The sequence below is a fragment of the Lipophrys pholis genome (genome assembly GCF_963383615.2).
Source record: "Lipophrys pholis genome assembly, chromosome: 5".
NCBI lineage: Eukaryota > Metazoa > Chordata > Actinopteri > Blenniiformes > Blenniidae > Lipophrys > Lipophrys pholis.
The window spans coordinates 14,083,854-14,106,574 of NC_137628.1; the positions used below are offsets into that span (position 1 = coordinate 14,083,854).

The window sequence follows — 22,721 nt, forward strand, 5'->3', positions numbered from 1 at the left end:
ACTTGACTTTCCATGCAAACACGAAATCCCAATGAGCAGCGAGTGTCAATTTCAACTATTTCACATTTCTGTCTTTTAATGTGAAAAGTGGTTGCTTATTTGTATGTGTATATATTCAAAACTTTTCACTGTTGCTGTGGTCTGGTGGTGAGTTCACATCAAGAAACAAATGAAACCAAACGATGACCAAAATACTCACATTTATTTAAAATTGAAACTGAGAAAAAATAAGCAACAAAAAAATCACATTTGCAAATTTTATTTGTACCTCAAAAAATGTGTTTCCTTAAAGAAAAAATGTTCCCATTCCTTTCAACTCTTCCAATGAAATTTAAAATAGCTGTCATAAAAATGTACGCTAACAATATGAATACATGTGTTACACTTGACAATCAGTGGTCTCAATGTCAATTTTGTTTGTTTGATCTTACCACATTTATTATGTATAGCGACTTTTACAGGTCACTATAATATGAATATCACAGCTTTGTTGGCCTGTAAATGAAGTTTTTCTGAACAAAGGTGGAACTGCAATCAATCAATCTTTCTTTCATTTATATTCTTACATCTAAACTAGTGTTGTCAATACTGTTATGCAACTGAGAATACAACATACAAATAAAGACAACTCCCTAGCAGGAAATGCATAAATAATATACCAAAAGGGCAGGAAATACTCACAATCCAGTAATAACAAGGAGGTGCAGTATCGTAAAAACAAATTGTTTGTGAGGGAGGGAGCACACACGAGACATGAGGGACAAATAAACTTTTAAAGTTCCTTTTAATCAGACCTCGAGTCTTCTAAAGACAGAAAACGTGACAGGATATGAAGATAAAAATATGTCGAAAAATATGTAAACCAACAAAAATATCAAATCTGAGATAGATAATACAAATGGGATCAAACTACATTGACAGAAAAATCAAGTCCTGCTTATTGATATTGTAAACTTGTCTTTTTAATTCTAAATTCAATCTAATGTTTGAAACCAGATCTGAGTTAAGCAGGTGATTTTAGTCTTTATTTAACAATCTATTCTCTTTGAACAACATCAACACTCTTACTTTCTTGTTAAATCAAAAACAAATACAAAGTTCACTTAAAGAAGTATTCTCTTTATGCTGATTCAAACTTCTCATGTTCTTATCAGAATTTGTCCAAAAAACAAAGAATTTCACCATAAAATGAACAAAATCAGTAATTACAAAAAATAAAATTAAACTGACAAATTCAGTGCAGGAAAACCTCATAATGCAGCTGTAAAACTACAACTATAGATGCTTGTGCACATTGGTGAGACTTTGTTTTCACAATATATTGCCATTTAGATCCACAAATAATATTCCGTTAGTGCACGTTAAATAATTTTACAATATTTTGCATATTTTGCATGTCATTTGAAACTGTAAATCTGTCTGCAATTTATTCATATTAAGTTCTTGTGTGAAAACTAGTCTATTAATGAAACCATTCTTAGTTTTATCCTATAATTTGAAAAAGAAAATTACATCTTTTAAAAATTTTTAAATGAAAATATGAGGCTTGGGACAGAAAGCTGTAGATTTTCACTTGTGACAAACACCGATATTCATGTATAGATCCACATAAAACAAGTTTAAAATGTGACATGATATGCATATTTTTTTTAAAAGACAGTTAAAACAGAAAATTTTTGCACATCAGGATTTTAACATCTTGGTTTTTTACATGTATAGTAACCTATGAACACTCATTACATCTGATATGTGATGAATTATTAGATAAGCTGGGATAAATAAGATGAGATAGAAACATTACATTCATAAAGGTCGCTCGATGCAGATCGCTGTTTTCTCTCAGCTCTGCTCTTGTCGTAGTGGCTGGTAGCCGTCACCAGAGGGCTCCACCGACCTGCCAGCAGACATCAGCAGAGGGCATGGTGAAGCTGAAGTGGAGAAGGCGAAGGCCAGAGGAGGCTGAGGGAGGATGGAGCATGGCGGGAACAGAAGAGGAGTGGATTCTGAGGGCTTCCCCTCCTGCTCTTTAACACTGGAATCCAGGCTCGGCAGACCTGGACTGCTGCAGCACAGCTTCTCCACGGCTTCGTAATCAGAACAGACAAGGATGGAACCTTTGCCGAAGACAGCGCTGCCACTTCTGAGCAGCTTCTGAAAATCGACCTTTATCCCACTGCCTCCATCTTTCTCCTGCTCTTCCTGACCATCCTCATCGTGACTGGCGATGCTGTCGGCCTCCATGCTCTCCTGACTCACCTCCTCCCCGCTGCACACCCCCGAATCCAGACTCTGCAACCTGAGGCGCTCGAACTGCAGCTTCTCGGCCTTCTCGTAATCCGAAACCACCTCCACCACCGACTCACCGCCGCAGCTTTGTTTGTAGAGCAACTTGAGGAAGTCCTTCTTCTCCTCCATCACTTCAGCACTTTGCTGGTCCACCTCTCCACTCCCAACAGGCCCGTATGGCGTGTCGGAGGCGCAGGCTTCCAGATTCCCAGCAGAGAGCGGGAAAACGGGAGGAGGGCTGGCACAGAGCTCGGAGTAACTGGGGTTTGAAAAGCTGGGGCCAGTGGACTCGATGGTCCTTTTGTCTCTCGTCGGCTTGGTCTCTGGTTTCCCGGGGATGATGCCATCCACGGTGGAGGTGATCTCCACTGAGACGATCTCCACCGGCTTCAGGAAGGAATGAAACGAGTATGGATGCATCCAGCTCTGAGGGTGAAACATGAGAGGGAAAGGGATGATGATTCCATGATAAATGCTCTGAAACTATCAAAACATTTGCCAATATGTTGTTATTTTCCAGTTTTTGCTCAGTGCTGCGTTGTGTCGCTACTCTTAGGAAATTTGTTAAAAATCAATGTTTTCTTTGAAATGCTTACTAGTTTCTTGGTTTGGCCAAATTGGAGCTTCTGGCAGGCCGGTTTTGGCCCACGGACCTTATGTTTGACACCCCAGCTGTCAGGTTTTTCGCAGTCCATCCCTTATTTACTAACATCTGCGTTTTGTATTATTTTAATATATATGCTCATTGTATATTTTCATTTATTCATTTAAATAGTTTATTTCAAAATAATACAATTTTCACAATTGTCAAATTCTGGGTGAAGAAAGAAGAATGTCCCTATTTTATCTGCCCCCGTTAATTTAAATTCAGTTTAATCAATATTACATAATAGCAACTCAGGTTTATTCATTTTTTACTCTTTATTTCATTAGTGACCTCTATTGTTTTAAAATACTTGACTGTCATTTAATTTTTTGATATACCTATTGTTGTCATCATATTACTATTATTTCTCAATTTATTTTAGTTTTGTTCTTTCTTATATATTTTCTGTCTTGTTAAATGTCTTCAAAAGGTTTCCAGGGAAGCAATGCTTCTGTTCCTCTCAAATTGAAAGACAACCTTAGTGCTTTCAGTTCAATGTTTTAGCAGGAACAAACGTTTGTCTGGAGATAAATTTAAACATGAAAGAAGAGAAAACGGTGGAAATCTGAAAGTGGTGCTAAGTTGAGCTTACATCTGTTAAGCTTACAGTGAACAGAAGAGTGAACATGGGAAATACTTTTGAAGGGGACGACAAAACGAATTCTAACAATGTCTAATGCGAGATAAAGATGGACCTGTTCAAATAAGCTGAAAAACACATTGACACGGTAAACCACTGTAAGAACCAATGACATAATAAACCAGTAGTGACGACTGTAACTACTTTAAATAATCAAACTGCACAGAACCTGCAAAAAAAATTGTATAAGATAAAATCTAATAAGATATGTTTAATGCTATGTTATATGAAAGGTTGCTTTGTCAATGGAAAATGTTTCTGAAAGGAAAACAAAGCGTATTTTCATTGTTTTTTAAACGGGGCCTCGGTGATCACAGCAGCTCCAGATTGATGGGAAAAATAATATTAACGAATAATACATATTACACTAAATTCAATAAGAATTACTTTTAAATGTTAAAATATTAACGTTTTATGAATTTTTAATAAGAAAATGCTACAATAATAAAAGTTTACAATAAAGAAAGAATGCACTGGATACATTTTCAAAAGAGGAAAAATATTTGAATTATTTCATATTTATTTCCTCAAACATTGTTTTTTTTAGGTATCATAACATTATTGGCTAAAGTTATCACATTCACAAAGACTTTATGATGCAATTTTAATCACGTGATAAGTTGTCACACTACCCGCAAATATTACTGTAATGATTCAAACATCTAATTACACTATTGGTTATTCTGTTATCTGTTTTATTGCCGCCAAAAAGGCCAAAATCATTACATTATTGGGTTGTTACAGAAAACTCTCATTTTGGTCGATTAATACTGCAAAGTTCTAAAATGAATCTGTAAACCTACCTGGACAGTGAGATCCTGCAGGAAAGATGTTGCTGGGTTTGGTAGAGGTGGTCCTCGGATCCTCTTCACTATGTGAACCCTGAAATATAAGAATGACCTCAACATTCTTTCTTTTTTTTTTTTTTAAATGTCTTGAACATAACAAATAGGACTAATATGTGGGACGTGTGTCTGGGCTTACCAGGTGGTTTTGTCCAACCTCAGGACTGCGACGACCAGAAACAAGACAACGACTGCTGCCCCGGCTACAATCATTTGCCAGGTGCTCACAGCAACATCTGAGAAACACAAGTCACGGTGCATTTCATGAGCTTCACATTTCATATACTATACTTACTATTATGTGAAAACTGGATTTGATCTTTGAACTTTTACACATGGATGCAAGTGTAAATGCATTGGTTTTGTGTTTTCATTTCAGAAAGGATTTTCGTTTGCACGGCAACGTTTAGAAAATTATGTTCATTTATTTACATGGAAAAAAACAAAATCACTGAAAATGATGTAGTCAGCGAGTGGCGATTTGGAAAGACTGTCTTTGCGTTTGAATGTAGATGAGGGAATACAGAGTTTAACTTCAGAGTATGCGGCTGAAGCGTCACCAGCATCTCTCTGTGTACAACCTGTGTTTACAGTTTTCCAGGATTTTGATTGGTTAGCATGGCTTAATGTTTCTCGTTACACTGCCCCCTATAGGTTTGGTGTGCTCATAGTAACTCTTAACAAGGTTTTTATGTTGGTTTGTGTAAATTAACTTCTTTTATTTTATTTTTTTAAACGTAGAGGGGAAAATTGAATTATTTGTAAATACCCGGCTCCGTGTAAATGTGGCCTGAGTTGGGGTAGTTTCAAAGAGTTCTACTTTGGGAGCCATTTAACAAAGAACTTGCACAGATCGTTACCCGAAACACAATGAAAAGGTTTGCATTTTCACTTTCACAACATCGTTGTGTAAACAGGGCTTGAGTTTAGTAAGTGTCCTCTACTGTATTTGGCCACTTTTACCCGATGGCTGTTTTTCTCGCCCAGCCGGTGACACCCATGACACAGTTGGGCTCCAGTCTGACCAGGGTCCGCGGAAAATCCCTCGGACCCTCATGCGAACACGGGCCTCATAATCCTCGCTTCGGATCAAATGTTCTTGGTCCAGTTCCTCCTTGAACTCAGTTGCTTTCACATCTTCTTGTTTCATCTCTGTTGCATCCTGATGAAGTAGAAAATAGCACAGCTTGTCAATGTCCACATCTGCTGGCTTAGGCTTTCACAATCCTAAACTATATACATACAATCCAAGGCTGAGCTCGAAGTTTCCACTGAAGTTCATAGCTCCAACTGTCAAAGTCTTCATAATCCATGAACCAGGAAATGGTGGTATAATTGACAACAGGTTTTCTGGGATTCACTTTTACTGCAAGATCACACAAACGCTGTCAAATGAGCGGCTCAACGGCGACGTCACTTGCAATTTGTAAATGTACTCACCGTGACAAACTGGTCTGTAGGATATGTTGACAATGGGTTTCTCAGGGCCACAGCTTACTTTGAGGGATATCGTATCTGCCTCATGAAACTGAAAAAAGAACAAAACATTAATTGGTAAAGAAAAGATTTCCTCTCTGTTTTACCTTTTCGAGAGGTCATGGTAATTTGCCGACCCATACATCAGCTCTCGCTGAAGCTGACATATGATGAAAGCCGTTATGAAATGAAACTACTTTATCCAAACCAAGTGTTCAGATGGACCCACTCATTTACGGTTGTTTATTTTATCATGTGAGACTTTGGACAGATTGAAACATTCATAGGCCCGTCATTAAATACTTGAACTTCATGGACTTTCTGACTGGGAACATAATATAAGAGAATCGCCCATATCGCTTGAAACTCTTTTATTAAAGGTTTCTAACATTGGTCCCAGTTTGTCATGATTTTTCACATCTTTATCAGATTTGAGCACGAACTGAGATTTTCTTTAACGAAACAAATAGGCAAAACACTGTTTTCATATCAATGTATGAAAAGTTTAAATCAGGAATGTCAGACTCTCTCATTATTAACCAAAAGAATTGAGGAAGTTATTTAATATGGCCAATTAAATGAAAAGGTTAATATAAGAATTAAAAACAGAGCAATCAGTTTTCTCATTTGTTAATGTTTCCTTTTTATAACTGAGGTTATTGTAATAACAGATTTAGTTGTTCACTTACAGTGTAACTGGATTTGAAAATCAGGGCGCATCTCATTAATGCTGGTCTGGAGACGTCAACGGGCTCCAGGTCACAGGATGCGCTGAATGAAATTTTATAGGTGGAAAAAAAAAAAGTGGACTTGATGTTATTTGCATCTGAGACTATAAACCCTTTCTTTTTTTCTTTTTTTTTTTTGCAGTCCTTACCTGTAAGCATCTGGCAGGGAAGAAACCTCTTCAGCGTACAACGTGCACACAGTATCAGAGCGATCTGATGTGCTCTCCCAGTCACAGGTCATGACATTGTTAAAGTCATTGTAGCAAGGGAGATCTGCAAGAAACTGCATGAAATTAATCATCCAACAACGGACCTTAAAATCAGCGTAAATCAGTCACTCACTTTTGTCTGGATGGCTGGGACACTCCTCACATTTCATGACGCAGACTTGAAGGAGAAGCAACAGAAGAGGAGTTTTCTTATTTCTCTCCATCTTGGTTTGGTGCAAACGGTTTGGTTGATTTGAGATTCGGAGGTCGGGTGGATTATTCTCGCTCAGTTCTCCCTTCTTCTTTTCATACTGTGCAAGTGAAAACATGCAGATGTGGACAGGTGGCACACAGCTGAAGCATTTTCATCTCACCCAAAACACCAGAAATACCCAACAGCGGAATGAAAGCGGACAAACTCATTTTAGTCAAGGAAACACGTGCAGCACTGTCTAGTCTCCAGGTGGCCAGAGACATAACATCACATTTAGGTTTATGTTGTAGGAGAAAGAAGTATGAATTCAACATTATCTCCTTTTTGAAGATGCCTCCAAATACAGATAACAGTGAAATGTCCCAAAAACAGGTGCGCCCCGAACACCTGAGACTGTCAGACTGTCATCTCATTTAAATCAGGGCTAAAAACATTATTGTTCATTGCAGCATTCTCATGACTTGAATTGTCATTTTAATCATTCTAATTTCTCACTAGTCTCAATGCATTTTTTATTACCTTCATTTGAAATTCATATTCTCCTGTTTTAATTGTATTTTAAATGCACTAGTATTTTCTTAATACCTTGTTTTATTTCTATGAACTTAATGTCATTCCGTGCTTTTATGATGCACTTTGTCTTTGTGAAACACTTCGTATATGAACCGTGCTGTCTACTAAACTGCCACCACTAGTCCAAAACATTACTAATCTTGAACCTCTGCTGAAGAAACATTCTAATGCTGGTTAAACAGCATGCATGCCCCAAGAAACAACATAGGCTGGTTTATCTGGTGTCCCACTGTAGCATTCTTGCATTAAATCATAACATGTTCTAGGAGCTTGCGGGCTCATTTTAGTCTGATGACCAGCAATTCACATGTATCTGTCTCCTTTGGGCCATTATTAACAGACCTGCTCATGCATTTAATATTCTTTTTATCCTTTAGATTTTCCTGTTCTTGACTGATTTCCAATCATCACATGTATTTCTCATCAAAAAAGCAAATATTTCTATGCACAAGCAGAGTCTGCTGGTATATAGCAGCAGCATCTGAAGAGCCATCTCCTCCTCAACACACATTTAAAAGCTGAATCCCCAAAATATTGATCAAACATGAGCTTCTAGTACAGGGGTGGCCAACCAGTCAGAGACTAAGAGCCACATTTTTAACTGTGATACTGCAAAGAGCCACATCATACACATGGGCACACATGATCACCACCCCATTCCTTCCACACACACACACACACACACACACACACACACACACACACAGATCTCTGCTAAGCAAGATTTATTGTAAATGTCACATACAAACATGATAATGACAGATATTGACTCTTACAAGAACACAGGCCAGTCATTTTCAACAATGAACATTGTGTGCACTGTCTCACACACACACAAACTCTCAGTTCAACCAAGTCCACAAACAAAAATGTAATTTACAACAGCGTTTTTTTCTCTTATTTTGTATGTTGCTTAGTGGGACTTCTGGCACTCCTTGTCTTGAACAATCCTCTTCAAATCTGGCTTATATTCCGTTGTTGCCACTCGAAGCAATTCTTTCCCATGGGTGTCAGTCAGAACAGATCGATGCTTTGATTTCACATGTTTCAGGGTAGAAAACACAGACTCGCAGACGTATGTTGACCCAAACATTGACAGTATCTTCAGCGCAGCCTGTTTGACATTGGGGTATTTTTCCATTGGCACACTTTTCCAGAACTCAATGGTCCCTTCCCTTAAAGCAGCTTTCAGTTGGTCCTCCTCACAAAGATCAATCATTTCCAACTCAGCCGCAGCCTCATCTGTGACTAGCGGGGCTTTCAAACAGTCCGTCTCCGCATTAAATGGGTCGACGAGGAACGTAATCTGTGGCCTTTTCAGTTGTAGATCACGGAACCGGGTCACAAAGCTTTCGTGCAGGTTTTCAACCAGTGTTGCATATCTGGCTCTTTGCTTATTCAGGGCGGCGCTGGTGACTTGCCCGCTGGCTTTTAACAGAGTGGGAAAATGCGTTAAATCTCCCTTTTGAATATGAGCCTTGAACAGCTTCAGTTTGTTGACAAACGCAAACACACTTTGCACCAGGTCAGGTAGCATTTTTAACTTACCCTGCAGGGTCAGGTTCAGTCTGTCCAAGTGACACAGCATGTCGACCAAAAAGGCCAGATCCATAATCCACTCGAGGTCCGAGAGTTCGGGATAGTCCTTGTCCTTCTCTTCCATGAACAGTTTCACGGCATCCAAAAGCTCAAAAAAGTGAGCGAGTACCTTGCCTTTTGACAGCCACCTCACAGTGCAGTGCAGCGGCAGGTCACCTGGAAGCCCTTGGTCCAGCTCAGCGATGAGATTCCTGAATTGCCTGTGGTTAAGCGCATGCGTGCGGATGTAGTTGACCATTTCCATCACTGGCTTCATGACGTTGTCTAAATTCAGTGATTTAGACACGAGTTGCTCCCTGTGGATGATGCAGTGGAAATTCCAAAATGCGGGAAATGTTTGGTCAGCTTTGCACAGCCCCACAAGCCCGTTCACAGATCTGATCATGGCTGGCGCTCCATCCGTGGCTATTGCAGTTAGTTTTGGTATGGGCAGATGTGCTTTCGCGAATGCAGCCATCATTGTTTCTTTCACATCCATGCCACGGGTTCTGTCTTTTAATGGCACAATATCAAGGAGTTCTTCTTTGATCACACAATCGTTTGACACAGACCGTGCAAATATTGCCAACTGAGGCTTGTCTTGTATGTCACAACTCTCATCCAATGCAACACTAAAATACTCACATTCTTGAAGGTCAGAGTGCAACTGTGTTTCAATAGCCGCGTTAATGTCCGATATTCTGCGTTCAACAGTATGGCGGGACAGTTGGACGTCTGATATCATTCGTTTTAATTTGTCATTTTCAGGAGACAATATTTCAACAGCGTCGCTGAGGCATTTTTTCACGAACTCCCCTTCATTGTATGGCTTTTTAGCCTGTGCAATGTTCAAAGCCAGTTGATAAGACGCAAGCGTTACGGTCTCGGAGTGCTTCGTAAATCTTTGGAAAAACTGTGTCTGCTTTTCTGCCTGACTTTTCAACGTTACCAACTTGTTTTTGCGAAGTTCAGTTCCTTTTGGAAATTCCTGGTCGTAGCTTGCGTGGAGTGAGCTGAAGTGCCGTTGAAGATTAGAAGCTTTAAAATGCGCTAGCGACGCCTGACATATGAGGCAGAATGGCTTGTCATTACGTTCAATAAAAAAATATGAACTCTCCCACTCTGTTAAAAATGTCCGGTGTTCATCTACATATTTTCGTTTTGCGGTGCTTTTTTTCCCTGCCATTTTGAGAACACACAAAATTACTCGAAAGATCTATTTTCATCTAATGCACACATCTGTGGGTAAGGTCATTTTTGTGTGCGCGAAGCACTTTAAGGACGACTGCTTCAGCAACCTCCGCCAGTATAAAGAAGGATTTGCCGAAAGACTTCGTCTGATTGAGCGGTCAGTTCCTTCTATCTATGGAGACGACGAACAGAGCACTTCGGTAAGCTGTATATAACGCTAAAAAGTGTGATGATAAGACGTCCCTGTCATTGTTTTGTTAGCATTAGCAGTTGCACCGTCTTCATATGTTAGCGCTGTGTGCTCGTTTTAGATTAGAATGTAACTTCTGTGTTAAATAGTCGTTGTAATACAGGCAGTATTGTAGTAGTGGGCATGGATGGAGAAGTTAGTGTAAATATAGTAACACACCATTGCGTTACATCTATATGAAGACGTTGTTCTGCATCATCGTCATTTTCATCTCGCTCCGCCGGGTCCGACTCTGGCTCCAACATGTATGGCTGGATGGACAAATCTTCCGTTGTTGACATTTTGTAAATAATGAGTGAATATAAAGTTTCTGCGCCGCTAGATAATTGCATCTGTTCTATCAAACTACAAAGATGGCCGAACAGGTTGGAGTTGAACCGAGTGTCACCTCTGCAACCTGGAGAGGAGGCGGGGTATGAAGAGACCGCCCCAAAACGAGTTGCTCTCAGAAGCACATCAGAAAAGGGGTAGAAAAGGGGCCTGTGGAGCTCTAATAATGAGGAATTCAGACCCAAGCATTGCAGTTCCGCTTTATATAGACCACAACTGTATGATTTATATGTAAAAAGGAAGGATTTAAAAGCATGATATGTCTCCTTTAAGAGCCGCATGAAACCAGCCAAAGAGCCGCATGAGGCTCGCGAGCCGCTGGTTGGCCACCCCTGTTCTAGTATCTTACCTATTGCTGAAGCTGCGCAGGCCCCGCTTCAAATCCGATCTTTCTCCATCTGACGTGTGGTTTCACGCGGCGTCTGCCACCACCTGAAGATATATGACAGAGTTCAGAACTCCCTGAAGGTCATTCTTCAGAAAGTGAACCACAAAACCAAGAAGAGTCTGATAACAAGCTTCCTCCCCCTGTCTCCACTGTTTTTGTGGAAATAAGTAACCACCTCAGGGCAGTTTCCGATTATTATTTCCGATACACGATGACATTTTTCATTAGAAACGTCTGATTTGCTTCAGATGAAAATAGTGTAACTTAACCTCACTCCTTAATAATTTAAGCAGTTTTAATTTTGTCTCTGCAGACACATCAACACAAACAGGCTCATTACATTTTATCTCATCAGACACACGTGTTGTGTTTCCATGGTTTGGCTTTATCCAACGTATTTCAATTTCCTATCTAAAAACAACACAAATGGAGCTACGACCTCACATTAACCTTGTGTTCAAACATCACCTCAGATTAAAGGATTTCTCTTATATGGACCTTGATTATTGACCTTAATTTGAGCAATCATGGGTCAATACACAGTGGCTCCAACACAAAGAGCCCACTCAACACATGAAAAGCTTCTCTTCCCAGAATGATATCCTTCAGGTGGTGTTTAGTTCGTAGCTCGAAGATCTGCTTTTGACTTTGCATGTTCCCTCTCTGCATACATGGATTTTTGTTGTGTGTACTCGGTCTTCCTGCCAAAATCCAAGTGCTTTAAATTGATATTAGTGACTCTAAACTGCCTGTATGCGTGAGTGCTCAATACGGGGGTGTCAACCATAAGGCCTGTGGGCCCACGAGAGGCTCTGATCTGACCAAACCACGAGGCAAATTTTAAAAAATTTAAAGAAAACTGATTTTTTTTTAAACAAATTTCTTAAGAGTGGCAGACACAAGATAACATTAAAGACTCGAGCTGAGATATCAGTGATGCTGCCATGAAAATGAGCCTCAAAGCCATGCTGTCAGGGTGAGTTTTGTAAAAACACAGATAATATGACCGCGAGAGAAGAATTTTTGGGGGGATATTTCACTGTATTTTGCCCCAAATGGTTTAATTAAAATTGGCTTAATGTTGACATGAAGGTCATTTTCAGTCGTAATTGTTGTTGTTTTGTGAAAATATAGACATTTTCTTCACTTATACTCTTTGCCACAAAAAGGAAAAACTTCATAGTTGAAATTTCTAAGTTATGATAGCACTATTTTACCGGGCCAGCCCGCTCAAGGCTTTCATTTAAAGTCCTTTCTTTAAAGGACTTTAAAGTGGACATACAACCATTATTATTGTAACATGATTCCTCTTAAATTATTCTAATTCTTTCATTGTAACATCAGTAGTGGTTAAAAAAAAAAAAAAAAAAGAATAAGTCTGAATAATGTAAGAGGTCATATTTCTGTTCAAATGTAGAGTAACAGCAAAAAGTCCCAAATCATAAAACAAAGAGTTATTATTCACCTTTGCTTTAAATTTCATTACAATGCTAATTGTTTTTATTCTTTTTCAGCTACACCCATGACAATGGTTGTATGGATGAAATAAAAGTGTTTGTCCTGTTACCTCTTCAGTCACTTTCTTCCTGACTCACACAAACACATCAGGCTGGATCCCTCCTCTCATTTAACCTCTCTTTTGGTTTTTAAACATACATTAATGCAGGGAACAGAGGAAGACTTTCCGTATGAGTCAGACTGACATTTTAGACTAAAAAACAAGCTAAAAAGGTGTGTGTGTGTGTGTGTGTGAGTGTGTATGGTGAAACCCTTTCCTCTGCGTCTCGACCCCACAAAACACCCACTGATCCAAAAACTATTGTCACTTCACACACTATCAGAACAAAACCATTTCAAACAACCTCATTTTAGATCTGCGTTTCAAGCACACTTTGTTTGTGGATTCCAAAAGTCATATGTAAACGTGCCCTGTGTGTGTGTATGTATGCATATATACACACACACAAGGCACCTTTTCTTCATTCTGCAGGTTTTGGCCTTGATGATATAAAACTTTTTGCTGTACGAAGGAGAACAAATAATCTTTAAAAGTAAAAAATCTTGAAGTCTCTGCAAGAGAAGCACATGGAACAATGAACTGAATTATTTGAACATGGAAAACAAGCTGCACACAGTTAGTGTTTGTATACATGGTGTACATATTCAGTATATTACAGTATATCCTCAGTATATTACAATGCATTCTCTACACACATTACTATATATATATATATATATATATATATATATATATATATATATATATATATAGTAATGAGTGAAGAAAGCTCCCGCTACGTGATGTTACGTGATGTTACGTTATGTTACGTTACGTTACGTTACTCTTTTTTCTTCCCTTTCTTGCTCAGTATTGCACAGTAATCACTATTATAGCTACTAAATATTGTAAGTCGTATCGTACGTGTGTTTATTGCACTATTCTTCTTATAGTCTATTCTGCTGCGACACAACAAATTCCCATCACTGTTAGATTTATTACTTTGACCTTTTCTAAAGCAGGCACTCGTAAAACTTTTTATTTTGATAAAATATATAGATTATATTTGTTGGCATGCTATCTTTTGATCCTTTTTCTGAAATCCTGTCGTCCACCCTTCAGTAAACTTAGATTTTTTGATAAAGTGCATAACAGCAGTTTGTGTTGCTTCTTTCTTTCGCACCTTTTTGTTTTTCCTACTTCTGTGCTCAAAGTAAATGTCACGTGTCCTCTCCGGTCACCTGTTTATGAGGTTTAATAAATGTCAGGATGTTGTTTTTTTTTCTACAAACCTCATTGTTCCCCTTCTCTGACAAGTGCACTTCCTGTTTAAACGACACATCCAGTTGTTAAAACAATGTTAATCACATTGCACACTAGCAGTGTCCTAAAACCAAAGTATTTATTTGCAATTGTGGGCAATATGGGAAACAAGTGTCAGTTTACTGTCTTTGAATGTTTAACAAAGTGTTTTTAAATATGAGAAAAGAACAGCTGAGCTGAACTGATCCTCATGAAGGCTGAATGGAAGGAAGAGGCTTTATAATCTGGATGTTAGAAGACATTACATCAGTTACAGGATGGAAGATGCTCTAAAATCTAGATATAAATGCTTCCTGATTAATCCCCAGATTAATCAGGGGAACAACAGCAACAGTTCTTTAGGAAAATAATACATTTAGCTTTCCGGCTATGCAGCTGTGGACAAATCTGAAAACTACTCAGCTGCCTTGTTCATATTCAGAGTGTAAAACTTTCACTGTTTCCTTTCCTGGTTTCACTGAGAACTGATAAACATTAAACCACAGATTTATATTCAAAGGTGGTGGAACAGAAGACCTTTCAGTCATGACATGAACTGGAGTAATGTTCTGTGTGTGTGTGTGTGTGTGTGTGTGTGTGTGTGTGTGTGTGTGTGTGTGTGTGTGTGTGTGTGTGTGTGTGTGTGTGTGTGTGTGTGTGTGTGTGTGTGTGTGTGTGTGTGTGTGTGTGTGTGTGTGTGTGTGTGTGTGTGTGTGTGTGTGTGTGTGTGTGTGTGTTAAAATGTGATGGAAACATTTTGAAACAGGGTTGACACCAGGCTTTAATTCTCCAAGTGTGAGTTACATTTTAAAAATGATGGTAATGTGTTTCACTTGCAACGGATCAGCATAAGAAGCATTTTAGAAGTAAAGACAGGGAGGTCAAAGAGTGTCAGAATCAGAAACTTGGCAGGGTGTACATTAAACAGAACCGAGGCTGAAGCTCCCGGTAATCGATAACTAAAGAACAAACAGTGAAACTATCAGAAAACCAAAGACCTGAACTGAGAACAAACCGCAGTGACTGACACCAAACGGGTGCATTTCCTAAATTCAACATACTAAATGTTCAAAGGCTTAATAACAACACTGTTAAGTTACATTATACGACAGCTTTATATGATTCATCTCCTTCCGCTCCGGTTGTTCACCGTCTTAAGAGCACTTGCATCATTTTCATGTCATTTCCTAGTCGCATCCTCTTTCCACTTAATGATGACCATTACTGCTATAGCTTCATTTGATCTTATCATCATAGAGTAATTTCAAAGAAACCGATCAAAGAAAAAAAAAAAATATCAACAAGAGCGGGGTTTTTTTTTTTTTTCACTCACAGCTTCTGCAAATTTCATCTTGCATAGACGACACATAAAGTATACCCACATACTGCATTGAAAAGAATATTTATTTTCATTTTGTCGAACATGGAAGCAAAGGCACTATGTTTTTATAACTAGTGGAGAATACGTTGTTTTTTTTTACATCTGCTGAAGGTGAAGAATTGTTTTGGAGGCATTAGGAACTTTTCATAGAGATTTGAGTCATAGGGGAAAAAAAACCTCTCTAGGAAAACAGGAATATTCTGGGTCTTGTCTTGGTCTTGGGATCCTCTGATCCTGGTCTTGACTTGATCTCAGCCCATTAAAGCTATTTTAGAGATTAAACTGATGATCTGTTCGTTTTCTACAATTCATTGCTTGTTATCTGAACGACTGAACTTGGTTCAGTTTGGATTTATGATAGAGAGATGTGGGACATTTTACCGAATATTTGAACGGAAGCCCCACATGTTCTTATAAAGTCAAATCTATTGACATAATCCATCAAGGATATTCCTCTAGATTCCCCAGTTAAAGGAGTAATTGACCATATATGCTCACTTGAGATGTGAGTGACTTAAAGCTGTCTGAAACATTCCGTTGTTACACTATGATAGCAGAGTAATCGCTCAGTATGAGGCACTAAATCACTGTTATCAAGATAAAAAGAACCTGATAATCTCGATTTTGTCATACACGATGTCACTATTCTACCTCCCCGAAACCTTTTGCCGAGACTTGTGTTTCTATTCTGTCTGTATCTGTCCTCTGCTGACATTTGGACTTCCCCTAATATGGCCCAACAGCAAAACGAAATAGCACTCTCTTTTCTCTCTGTTTCAAACAGACGCTCACAAAAAAATAACCGCAAACCACAAACACACGCACACACACACACACACACACACACACACACACACACACACACACACACACACACACACACACACACACACACACACACACACACACACACACACACACACACACACACACACACAACCCACATTCTAAAGCCACCTCTCTTCCCAGAAAAGCAACTGTTTCCATTCAGAAGGGGCAGAACGTACTGCTGTGCGAGCATCAATTCTAAAAGAGACGTGTAGACTCGTGAAATGGCATCACCGGACGATGCTCACTGATTATCACTTGTGATAATTCTAAATTTAACATATCGTCACAAATAACCTTTAAAAAAAAGGATCTGACGACACAGTCTTGGTGTAATCATAAAGAGGAATCTGTGTTTTAAGAAGATAACATGAATTCAGCTATTAGATTATCTTCAGTTCATATTTCAGTACAGTTAAAGTTAACTTATCTGCTACATAGCCACCAAATATTTGTAAGAAACTGAGTGTTCAAGGAAAAAAAAATTTTAGTACTCTGAAAAAACTCTCAACAAAGTGTTGGTTAAACTCCTTGCTGGCAATGCCTGACAGTCAGTTTTATGGTAATGCCAAGAGGTGGGGGTTACGTTAGGGACACATAAATGAGGTCACATCCTTGCATTCATTTAACAATTCTTAATAACATTGTTCCTTAATATGGTCAAATGGCAACTTCCTTAAAACTAATCACAGCGAGCTTTAACTCATAAAGAGTTGCCCCTTTCTGAACTTCCTTCTCTGTTTATTATAGTAAAGCCAACTCACTGCAATTATCACAAATGTGAAATTCATCAGTTTTCTAAAAAGTACTGACTGCAAACTATCAGAATTCTGGGAGCAGGGTAGAAATTGGGAAAATCAATAGAGGCTACTTAGAAGAGAGTGCTCCATCAAAACCATCCAATTTGTGAATACTTACACTGAATCCATTTATGCTTATTGCTCTTGTAAACTACCGGATAGTTTTCATCCATCTAATAAACCACAAAAGGAATCAATCTGCTCATACTGTCTTTTCTAGATAAAACATCATGACCGACTGAAACCTAAACCAGAAGCAATACCGAACGGAGACACTTATACTCTCATCATGAAAGCTTGTATATACTATGAACACCCACATAACTGTCACCAACTGAGTGGCATGTAGATGTATGTGTATTATTGCCTCCCATTCAACTGCTCTGGTTCCTGCTGGTAGAAACTGACCTGATTTAGTATCAATACATTGACGATACAGACCAGAGTGCAATAATAACATCAGCAGTTTCATTTCAAAGATTGATTTAGGTACACACTTTGAGTTTATTTATGTTAACGGATCCAAGTGGGTCGATGGAGGGAGGACCCGTGTGGACCATGTCGGAGGAAGGTATGTAACCAGGAAACTGCAGCAGTGCGGCGTAAATGTAGATTTTTGGCAAATGTTGAAGACAGTCTTCTTCTTCAAATCCCTATACATTTTTTTTCTATGAAAATTCAAGCTCACCAACAGTAAACACTTTAGTTTCTCTCATTTTGCAATTATTGGCTTCAACATGTTTTGCGTGTTGGCCTGTTGACACACTTTAAAACTCTTTCTGTTTCCCCCACTCCTCCACACTGGCTCATGAGTGTTTCTCATGTCTTCCACTGTCTGTCTCCCTCCCACATGCGCTGCATCTCACATCTTCACTCTTTCACCCCCCACATGCCTTTCTTTTGTCATCTGTCTCCGTAACTATTTCCTCTCCTTCCATTTTGAAGTGAAGGATTCACCCTCATGAGGGATTCGTAATAAATCTACAATTATTACTGGAAGGAACGTCAGTGGCCTTGTTGTGAAATACATTCATGTCATCTACATATAACTTCTGAAGTTAAACCCTGATAGCGTTCAGGCATCAGAACTGACTAGACTCTACGTGGTAGAGATTTAGGAACACACTTTCTAGCTCATGTTGATATAGAAGCATCGCATATTTGTTAAAGATGATCACCAATCAATAGAGGATAGATGCATTTTGTTCATTTTGTCATATCTTACTTCAGGAAAGTGTTGGGTTATTTTAAGCAACAACATAATAACGAAAGATGGTTTTTACTTTGCTGACATGTTTCAACTGCCTCTGCCGTCTTCCTCAGAGTGTCATCTGACATGTGATGACATATTGTTATATATCAATAGACAGATCTATCAGAATCTGTCAGCAAGGTAAAAAGAAAAAACTGTTTCTTTAGTGCTATCCTAAAGTAATAGAAGATCAGAAGTATTCAGGAATTGCTCTGTGTTTCCGAGGGTCTAGATCCATGTTTTCACTTCAGATGACAGTTTCTAACCCTAGAATCTCAAAGTTACAACAAACATCGAGACAACATGCTCACAACCCTCTGACCAAGCTGCTGGAGGATTTCCCAGCTCAGTGAAAGGTGCACCCTCGTATCAAGGCCACCACATGAAGCAAATGGATATCAAGTAATGTAGGCATTTTGAGCACAGATGCTCTCCTTTGGACCTGAAAACACAAAGCCACGACCAAAGAAATGCAAAATCATGAAAGACAATGAGACAATGAAGGGAACTATGTATAATGTATGTACAATACATTACACAATATCAGAAGACCCAAACAATGTAAGGGTTCAATCTGTGATGGAATGTTCACACACAGCCTTCAATAAGTGAATATTTGAGTTAGCTTTACCTTTACATCACTAAAGCTAGGGTGGATCACTTTTGACCTCTGCCATCACAAAAACCATTCCCAGCACTGCTCACACTAATCTTTTTTGTTGTATCTATCAGGTCTCTGCCTCAATGCTCTCGCATAACGAATTCAATCAACATCCCTGCATCCATCCATCTTCCCACATTCATTTCAGTTCAATCAACAATTAAGTTCCAATCACACTCGCTTCATCCCCGATTCTGATGATCGGATTCACCTTCGAGAGCTCTCACTCTTCTTGCCTACATAAGAAATGCAATGAGGATCTACATCAATCGACATTGTGAGATACTGTGGAAGGGATTATCTAATATTCTGCCAACATAGGAAGTTTTTAACTGATTGTCGCCACCACAGATAAAACTCACATATCCACACAGCTCAGTCTCATCATTGTGTTCACTTTACTGATGTCTGACCTACTTCCTGATGTAATCATATAAAATCCTACCTTTCCAGTGGCTTTCAGTGGATGCTTTTTCCTCCTCTTGTGATCTTTTCTTTTCACTTTAATTCACAGTGAGCCATCAGTCACCGACGAGTCTCTGGAGTCATTCGGGCAGCACTGAGAGCATTTGTCACCACTCTGAACATGTGAACCTTGTTTCAAGACCTAAAGTGATGCGTGTAGGAAAAGTCTCTGAGCAAAGTGAGAACCTTGGTGACTGTGGTTTCCTCTCACACTAGTGCTTTGGTGGTAAAGCTATCTATGTTTCAAGAAGTGTGAAATAGCAAGTTGAAAACCCCAAACTGGCCTCCTTTCCATTCCCTCAGCACAATTGTTTTGCTTTGCTGGGTTTCAGTTATTTGTAAATGTCACCATGTTTTGGGGTTCAAAGGTGGGTATAGTATCTTTCCAAGATTTAAACGAGAACAGTGCGAGATAAACTTCTATTTTCCAGATTTTTAGTACTTAATTGTCTTTTTAAAGCTGTAATACATCTCTGTCATCACATGGAGTAAATACATGATGCATAGTTTTAGAACAGAATTGCTCTTCAAATACATTAATTATTTTATTATTGTTTGATGGAGTGAGTTGAAAAATGTTAAATTGTTTTCATAACTCGCAGAGGAGGTTATCAGGATGAATTTAGTTTGAAACAGATTTAAAATCCACCTGCCAACAAGTGCAACAGTATTGAAAAGTGGAAGCAGACGCTGATCCTCACAATGACTTAGAAAAATATTGATGCATGCATATCTTGGTAAGGTTGCAGTTATTTGTTGGAGGCAATATTCATCCAAAAAACTGCTCCTGCAACTCCTAGAAAAACATTCAAGAACATCTTCCAAAACAAACTATCCTGAGTTGATTTTACATTCCTACTTGATAAGACAATTCACACAAATTATCTCAAAATCACAGATCAAGATTTTCTTAAATTCAAATTGGCTTTATGTTAAAATAATAGTAATTTTCTCAACCTATTATTTGGTTTTGTGAATAAAGGTTATTATATTATTATATTACCAGTCCAATCAGTTTGAATTGAAATTGTTCTCTATGTGGCCCCTGAACTAAAATGGATTTGACACCGTTGCCATAAATATTCGAATCGTTTTCAAGGACTTTCTCACGTTGAAAATGACTTTAACTGAGAGGTGCAAGAATGGGCAACAGGTGAACTGAATAGAGAGGGCCAAAGGTTTATGTATGATCAAATGTCATGAAGACGCAAACAAATAACACAGCTTCTATTAGTTATGCTTTTAATGTAAACTTTTGGTTTTATTTTTACTTTCCAGTTAATGAAAATGTTTTCAATTTTTACAATTTTTTTTTATATATAAGACTCTGCTAGTTTTTGTCAACTCTCCACCATGGCTCTTGGAAATATGGAACTCACATTGTTAGGAAACTCGATGAAGCAGCCCAAATCTTCAAACACGACAGTCCATTATTTGCTCCGTTCACAGAGTCCTGGCTTCGTGGTCAACATGATGGCATCTCTCATCATGTGGCGCACTCATGAATACTCAACCGCATTTATCCAGCTGACTGTGATTTGCACATGTTTAGTTTTGTATCCTCTTCTGCAGCCACAGACAGACACCTAGACTTGCACACACATTCTTTTGAATTTGAACAACTTTACCGTCTTTGTGTGAAGAAGGCTAAAGGGACTTACAGAATGACTGCAAACCAAATGCTTGGTTTCCGTATGATTATCCCTCGACCATAAACTTTTCAAACTTATACGATTCACTCATACACATTTACCAAAGGTTTGCACTTTCACATATATACATATATGCACAGTAATTTTTTGCCAAGACATTAGGTTACATTAGCCCTATAAATTAAGTCACCAGTAGCTTGTACGACATTGTTCAGGACCAAAACACTTTTACAGAAAAATTAGTATTTCTTTATGTCTTTGTTGTGTTTTTCATGTCTGATCAATTTCTCTCCATCTATGTTGTCATTCATGTGTGTGTATTTCCACTCAGTGTCACAATTTGCTTCTTTTTGGTTGCTTTTTGTTTTATTTTGATAATTTTACATCTCTTTATGTTTGCAGTTTGCAGTTTTCTTTTTTGTAAATCATAGAAAAATCTCTCTTGCAGACTATTAGGCCGGCAATCTTACCTCAGGCTTGGGTGAGATCTTCACATTAAGTCATTTGTACTTATACTGCAGATCATATGTCCTGGTTAAAAAGTGATGTGAAGCTGTGCTGCCCTCGTGTGGAAACTGGCTTTTAATACTACCAGCATCTTTATCGGGAATCATTCATTCCTGAATCAGATATTTTCGCCACCCACGTGGAGAGAAAATAGCTAAAAACTACATCATATGTTGTAAACATTTATGATGAATTACTAAAACACACAAAGAATTTAACAGAACTGAAGGAAACAAGTGAATGATTCATTTCCAACCGCTGTGTCGGTGGGCCCGCTGTTCACAGTGAGATAAGAGACCGTATTAGTTTATCAAATGGACACACTCACCGGTTCCTCCCTCAGGCTGGGACACAGGAGATGAAGAATTCAGGCGACTCCTCACGCCATTACTCTTCCATGTAGCACAATACCCAGTGGGGAGAGATTTGAACAAGGTTTCACATAAATCAAAGAGGAAGGCCGTCGAATTTCACTTCCTTTGTTTAGTCGCGAGCCAATCCTGTGACGTTTGCTTGACCTTCGGGGTTATGATGATAAATCTTTTATCGCTCTTTTTCCTGGAAAACACACATTGTGAGTTGTTGCTTCTTGAGAACGTTACAATTCATATGGGAGGTTGTTCAATGGATGTATTTTATCGTTGCCAAATTGTAAAATTCTTTGAAATGATAAAGGTTTAAAGGGAATAACCCAGTGGGGTTTTTTTATGATGAGCACTCCGGTTTGGTTCCTGTGGAAGTTTCTGTCTCTCACTTAAAATAAAATATGAATAGTTGACTTGATTTATTTTAGTTTTTAAGATAACAATGGTGAGTGACTGGAAAAGTAATGCTCTCATAACAGCAATCCTCTCTAAAACTTCCACAAATGGCCAAAGCATGACAATATCTTCCTCTTTTTGTTCAGATAACCACAACAAATAACCAGAACTCCCGATCTGCTTATGAGGTGTAGATATTTCCAAAACTTAACATAAAGAATATAGAGTTATAAATGGAGGCGCAAAAACTTCCAGTGATA

General features: G+C 38.6%; 1 protein-coding gene across 4 annotated transcripts; it reads right to left on the bottom strand.

Moving 5' to 3' along the window:
• Positions 1–190: 190 nt before the first annotated feature.
• Positions 191–22,116, bottom strand: LOC308110121 (uncharacterized protein). Of its 4 annotated transcripts, none has more exons than XM_080464218.1 (11): positions 22,029–22,116; positions 11,316–11,398; positions 6,964–7,141; positions 6,771–6,894; positions 6,583–6,664; positions 5,858–5,945; positions 5,662–5,783; positions 5,381–5,579; positions 4,557–4,653; positions 4,376–4,454; positions 191–2,712 (listed from the first exon to the last, which is right to left on the bottom strand). In XM_080464218.1, exons 3-11 carry the CDS (start codon positions 7,052–7,054, stop codon positions 1,840–1,842), a joined length of 1,755 nt encoding a protein of 584 aa, XP_080320344.1. In that variant the 5' UTR covers positions 7,055–7,141; positions 11,316–11,398; positions 22,029–22,116; the 3' UTR covers positions 191–1,839. The 4 variants fall into 4 exon arrangements, with proteins under 4 accessions (XP_080320344.1, XP_080320342.1, XP_080320343.1 ...); XM_080464216.1 differs by having other exon boundaries at positions 5,381–5,603; positions 22,029–22,085; XM_080464217.1 differs by lacking the exon at positions 22,029–22,116 and adding an exon at positions 19,522–19,658.
• Positions 22,117–22,721: the final 605 nt, after the last annotated feature.

Coding starts and splice junctions, on each gene's coding strand:
- LOC308110121 (XM_080464216.1), bottom strand. CDS start 7,054: ATGGAGAGAAATAAGAAAACTCCTCTTCTGTTGCTTCTCCTTCAAGTC. Junction 6,665..6,770: donor TCCCTGCCAGATGCTTACAG/GTAAGGACTGCA, acceptor AATTTCATTCAG/CGCATCCTGTGACCTGGAGC. Junction 4,455..4,556: donor AGGTTGGACAAAACCACCTG/GTAAGCCCAGAC, acceptor CTTATATTTCAG/GGTTCACATAGTGAAGAGGA.